The 6,233-nt window shown below is 35.9% G+C and overlaps 1 protein-coding gene across 2 annotated transcripts; it reads left to right on the top strand.

Annotated features, from left to right (window-relative positions):
- Positions 1–75: 75 nt before the first annotated feature.
- LOC140234064 (cilia- and flagella-associated protein 95-like) lies at positions 76–6,125 on the top strand. 2 transcript variants are annotated; one of them, XR_011901570.1, is made up of 6 exons: positions 76–630; positions 1,950–2,064; positions 3,372–3,496; positions 4,119–4,248; positions 4,497–4,768; positions 5,647–6,125. XR_011901570.1 is itself a non-coding variant. In XM_072314143.1 (5 exons), exons 1-5 carry the CDS (start codon positions 527–529, stop codon positions 4,683–4,685), a joined length of 663 nt encoding a protein of 220 aa, XP_072170244.1. In that variant the 5' UTR covers positions 76–526; the 3' UTR covers positions 4,686–5,609. The 2 variants fall into 2 exon arrangements, 1 of the variants encoding a protein (XP_072170244.1); XM_072314143.1 differs by lacking the exon at positions 5,647–6,125 and having other exon boundaries at positions 4,497–5,609.
- The last annotated feature ends 108 nt before the right edge of the window (positions 6,126–6,233 follow it).

Here is a 6,233-nt window from a genome sequence, read left to right as displayed (position 1 = left end):
CACACTCCCCGTCATGTGACTTTCGCACAGATGACCTTTCTATGTCATCTCTATGACAACGGAGATACCTCTCTGAACGCCACCGGTGCAGGTGCGACGATGTCGATGTTTTTTATTTTATTCTCGCTGTAATTCCTCGCTTTTTCTTTGAAGAAATTGACACCAGGAATGATAGAGCATTCTTGCCACCGAGTGAAATATTTACGTCTAATTGCGAAACGTGGTAGATGGTACACTTAGATCTGTCGAACCGTGTGAACTGTGTTGTGATGTGCATTGTTGTGTGAGTTGAGTCCGCGAGCTGGAGGCTAACATTTGTAAACGAGCACTGCCACTGCATTGCATTGTCAACACTTCATTGCATGGGACATCGGTGATACGGAGCTCAACCAACCAAGACAACTAACGTTAGACTTCTAACGTTAGACCACTCTACTGGGGTGACACTTGAACTACTTTCAATTTACCACACTCGAGTCATAGAAGTCCTTGCTGTTTGTGTTACATTATCGTGCCAAGATACAAGATGAGTAGCGTACTAAACTCGCCTGATTATGTTGAGAGGAAGGGATCACTTTTCTTGCGGTCAGATCATATGAATTACAGCCGACCTACGTTGAATTCGAACTGGTGAGTGGACTACCCTAGACAGTTGCCTACAAACGTGTACTAGACAGAACAATTTGTTTGTCCGGAAGAGTTTTTTTTTTTAATAATTAAAAACAAACAAACAAACTTTTGATGGCTCGAGAGGTCCTATCCATGGATTCCTTCTCCATGCCTGGAACATATCCCCTTGCCCTATGACAAGATACAAACTGATCTTTAGCCAATCAGCCAATCAGATAGACGTCTAACTTGTTACAAGGATTGTAGACGTGTAAACTTGTAACAGTTTGTCAGAAAAATAAGCAACCAAAACGCTTCATGAACGTTCTACCCCCTCCCCCCCCCCCCCCGATGTGATGGACTACTACTAGGTCTTGTCTAGAGAAGCCTAGCGTTAGTACGTAGTGAGTAGTATGGTTGGACCTACTTCTCATCGACTGCCTAATTTTTATTTGATTGATAAGAATATTTAAGACTGAAATTCACGTAAAAACTTGACCTACGTGATTGAGAAAATCCAGCACTATCAAATGCTGTTCCCTATTCAATTCGAAGTTTCAGTGCAAAAATATCGCCGTTGAACTTGAGTATTGAGTGGCCTCTTTTCAGTGATCCCGCGGTGCCGCTCCTTTTTTAGATCGACCGCTGTTTTTGCATTGACAATGCACACAAACCGAGTTGTATTGAACACGGTGTTGTACGAAGCTTTTTAGAAAATGCATTAACATTACATTACAATTTGGTTTAAATATTCATTTGATATTTTGTCCTTGATTAAGACCATTAATGAACAGTGAATTTTCGCGCTTTCCCACACATCCTCAACGGTAGAGCTGCCATACTACTAAGTCCTAGTCTACACTAGTAGACATAGAACCCCCTAGTTCTAGGTCTCTAGAGTGTAGAATACACTGTACAGTACTGTACATGTAGAAACCTTTCTGAGTGCTGGATTGTCTGCGATGAAACATTTTTTTTTTCTTGACGGATTTTGTTGCACCACACAGCTCTCTGATTAAGAGGAAATAGCCTATACATTGAACTCGAGGTCACAAGAACAAAGTTTTGACTAAAAGTAGGAAAAAATTGAACCAACAAGCAACAAAAATAGTTTCTAGCCTCAAAACATTTCATCATGAATGACTTGGTATTCGAAACTTTAAACACACTTAAACAAAAATGCAGTATCATTTTCACCCTCATCACAAAACTCAGTTGGAAAATCAACATTGCTATTGTGGGTTCTGTGATACAAAGTCACAATTTGTGTGTTTATCATACTATTTCTGTAGAATATTAACCCAGAAGTTGTAAAATTGTTTTCTTTTTCAATATTAAAGGCATCAAGCCAGAGAAGCTGAGCCCAAGGACTATGACATCAATAAGTTTGATTCACCTTTGGACAGGAAGCTTCATCACACAACATACAAAAGGATAGGAAATGTCACAGATGGGGTAAGTACAGTGTACTTGTAAATCTTTTGTTAACCAAAGTTCAGTCTATTGTACTTTTTTTCTCATTTTGATCAGTGACTACTTAATCTTAATCACGAAAGTGATGCAAATACTGTATATTATGCTGTACATTTCGCGAATTGGGGCGTGTTGGGTAATTTCATGAGTGGTTGGTTGCTGTGATTGAGAACCCTATTGATGGAATAGGAAAGAAGTACAAATGTACAAAATGTATTGTCCCCCTTCCAGAGAAAAGTTAGCAGTTTTCCACTTTCTTATTTAAACAATTACACAGGATGATTTTAAGGAGATTTGTGAATTTTGTCATAAATGTCATAAAGATTTGACTTGAGTATACTCATGGAATAATAGATTATCACTTTTTCCCCCAAAATGGAATACTAGTTGTAACCCCCTGCAAATAAGCTTGAGTAATTGTGTTATCAACTCACGTATCTCCCATAGGTTTAGACACAAATTATCATAAAAATCACATTTTTGGTTGATCACTTAGCAGCTGCATCCCTATTCTCCTAAAAACTGATGTTGCTATGTAGTTGTTGCAGACAGCAAAGATTTCATGCAAAAGGTACAGATGCAGGTTACTCTGGTTGATTTCATGTCAAAAAAGAATGATAGTTTTCATGAAAATGTACATTGTACATTGTAGGTCACCAAGAGACATGAGGCCATACAGTGTAGCATTGTTTCCTCATTTAATTCATGTCCAGTTACTACTATTATTACTGTTTCATCTGTCTTCCATAATTTCTCATTTCAATTCAATACCTATTATCAATGATTTGTAAACCATTTTGTTTTATTTTACTCTATTTATCATTTAACTTAAAGATGGTGTGGAATTGCACTTGTAAACATACATATTACATATTTCGCCAAGCCATTGTAATTTCATTGGATTTATAAATTTGTTCCTTCAATATACAATAGGTATCCCAAACAAAGTGAGATTGTTGGTTCAGTGTCTAAAACACATATAGTAGGTCTAAAATTGTGCTTTTCAACCAGTGGGGCATGAAGCTCTCACAGGTGGGCTGTGATGTCTTCCCAAAATGAAAAGAAAAAAAAAAGTTGATCTAAATGGTCCTAAAAAAAAAAAACTGTAGGAGCCAAAGTGGGCCTTGGGTTAAAAGGGTTGAGAAACATGGGTTTAAAACATGCCTTTCTTTGTTACTTTGTCATAAGAATGTATTGAGCTCAAAATCCTGCTCTAAATATTAGACCAATATGGTGAAAACACAAACTGTGTAATGTTTGTTTTTTATTTTCCCCTACCACATGTGTAGTCCTTTCCCCAGACAACCACCCAATATCACCTGGAGCAAGCAAATCTGAAGAAAGACTTTGAGGAGCAGGAGCCCAGGAAACCCATGGTTGATGTAGCAACAATCTCACATATCAATCTTGAAAGGTAATCATACTTAATATTTGTGTAGTGCCATTGTATTTAATTTTGTCTACTTTCTGGAGGATTAACATGCGGCAACCCTTTAATTCCATATCTTACAACTTGAATTTCATTGCATTATATTTTTGATTGTGGCAGTAATACTGTTCCATGGATAAATATGGTGGCCGATATAACTGCAGAGAAGTTTTTGTTTTTGTTTTTCAAATAGATATAGAGAATATCTTAATGATACATTCATTTTAGTGTTATCAAAATATGGAAAACTGTGACTGCATCAATACTTGTCACTTAATTAATTGCACTTAATTTCTGCGTAGAATAATGTGCATTATAAGTTGGTGCAGTTTTGGTAATTTGCTTTTTTGTTGGTTTTCTCACTTTGTACTTCTCTATGCATCACACTGTACATGTTGTTGGATCATGTAAATGTTTTGATACTCATTCCTGTATTGTGGCATGACCTCAAGATATGATTTGTACAGGTTGCCCCATGGGCTCTGACAGTAGCTATTGTATAGAACTCAGTGGTCAACATACTGTGTACTTGATTGGCAAAGGTTGCTATTTCTTTTTTTAATTTTTTTTTTTTTTTTTTTTTTTTTTTTTTTTTTTGTTATCTAAGGGATACTGGCAAACCCAAGACTGGATTTGGATCTGTGCTCCCGAGACATAACCCAGAACATGACAAGCGCCATCTAGAGACAACAAACCGTGCAGACTACAAACCTCCATATCCGTATACCCCTGTGCCAGTAAGTCAAAGACTTTATTGTTTACTCTTTAACTTAGGATTAAAACCAGGACAGTGTTTTCATCCATTACATGTATTTGTGATGCCTTATTACCCTCTAGAATAAAAAACATTTTAAGTTTACTTTTCTTGTGTACAACATTAGTTGGGAATAACTGTAGTATGAATAATTCAGAGGATTATGTCATCTGAAGACCAACAACAATTTAAACCGTCACATTACAATCTTGCATTGTTGTTCATTCCTAGGAACAGCCACCTGACTTCCCAGACAACTCGAACGCCTACAGAAAATGTCACAGCCAGTTCACTGACACAGCAGACTACCGGCGCTTTGGTCGAAACACCTTCCAGGATGAAAGCGGAATTTACGCCAACACACAGCTGAAGAGAGACACCTATCTTCAAACCAACACAATACCCAAAGTTTTAGAATAACATGACCTAGAAGTTGATGGACTATTGTAGACGATATCTATTACTGGTCATCTTGATATCCAGAGATGAACTTGTACACTCAATTAGCCATAGCATGTCTGTGTCAAAAGAATTGAGACCACTAAGAAGATGGTTCCAGTGGAGAAAACATTGTCACAGTTTCTCTCAGAGCTTTCACACCAGTATATTTTTGTATTCATGTTTGTATTTATAGAGACAGGACTTTACCTTACCCTCCCTACCCCCCCCCCCCAAAAAAAAAAAAGAACATTGTTGGAGAGCGTCATATGTTTTATGACACCGAAGGAAGATTTTAGTGTTTGTATAGAGATGTATGGGTGAACAGTGCCAACCTTTGCTGGTAATCCTTGCTTGGCTGCCTTGTTCTGCTCGCTCCTTGTTATATGGACAATGTTGTCAACATTGTCCTGAGCACAGAACTGTATGTTGAACACAGCAAAGATGTGAATGAAAGCTCTTAAAATTGACACTGTAGGGTTCCTAGTGATCTTTTTTTTTGTGCTCTATGTGGCAATATTTCAGATGTTTGCATCACATTTAACATTTAGTGAAGAACATCAGAATGTATATATGTATGTAAATATATTGATGTATATCATTATATATATATGCATATATACACACACAGATACATTATGTGTAAATAACCTTGTGCAAGAATTGTAAAATGAAAGTGCATAAGAAATGAGGAGACTTTGTACAGTGTTCTTCAGTTTATAGTAGTTTATGCATGATTTGTTCATTGAATGAAAGTGATAATTATACAATAAAATGATTGAAGGTTTAACATTCAGAAAGCACAGTTAGGATGTGTATCAAATTCTCTGTCCAATGTCTTGTATGGAACCAAATATATTCAAATATTCAATTGCCTAGTGATAGCTTTGAATCATATTTTGTATGTGCAGTGGAAACTAAGTATAACAAGGTCCTTGGGACCAAGAAATATAGTTCTTTATATCAGATATTTTGTTACATCAGTAATAAAAAGATAGAAATCAAATAAAATAAATTCATTAGGACCGGAGAAATTAGGTATATTTATCAGGTATTTTGTTAGTTGAAATCTCTTTGTATCTAGTTTCCACTGTATATATGTTGATATAATATCATCAATAGTAGGAGAACAGAACTCCAGAAATTTATCATGCTGTCAATACTGCTTATTTACAAAGCACACAGATCTTTGGCCACTCTGCCATTTGTCAAGTGATAACGGATAAATTTGGTGATAAAAGATGAATTTATCACTTGACAAATGCATTGCATGAGAAGTAAGTAAATTTACGTCTATTTGAAATTAATACAAAAATTTATGAATGAATTTATAAATAAACTTATTCCAAGCTTCATGATGAATAAATTGCATGATAAGTTTCTGGAGTTCTGTTCTCCCGCAATTGATATTATTTGACCAACACATGGACTATGAATTACTTAATATTGATGTTCATATATATGTATATATATATATATATATATATATATATATATATATATATACATTTATAGAGGATACCTATATGC

This window comes from Diadema setosum, chromosome 10 (assembly GCF_964275005.1).
Source record: "Diadema setosum chromosome 10, eeDiaSeto1, whole genome shotgun sequence".
Lineage (NCBI taxonomy): Eukaryota > Metazoa > Echinodermata > Echinoidea > Diadematoida > Diadematidae > Diadema > Diadema setosum.
This window is presented reverse-complemented; position numbering and strand designations above follow the sequence as displayed.

Coding starts and splice junctions, on each gene's coding strand:
- LOC140234064 (XM_072314143.1), top strand. CDS start 527: ATGAGTAGCGTACTAAACTCGCCTGATTATGTTGAGAGGAAGGGATCA. Junction 3,497..4,118: donor TCACATATCAATCTTGAAAG/GTAATCATACTT, acceptor TTGTTATCTAAG/GGATACTGGCAAACCCAAGA. Junction 4,249..4,496: donor ATCCGTATACCCCTGTGCCA/GTAAGTCAAAGA, acceptor GTTCATTCCTAG/GAACAGCCACCTGACTTCCC.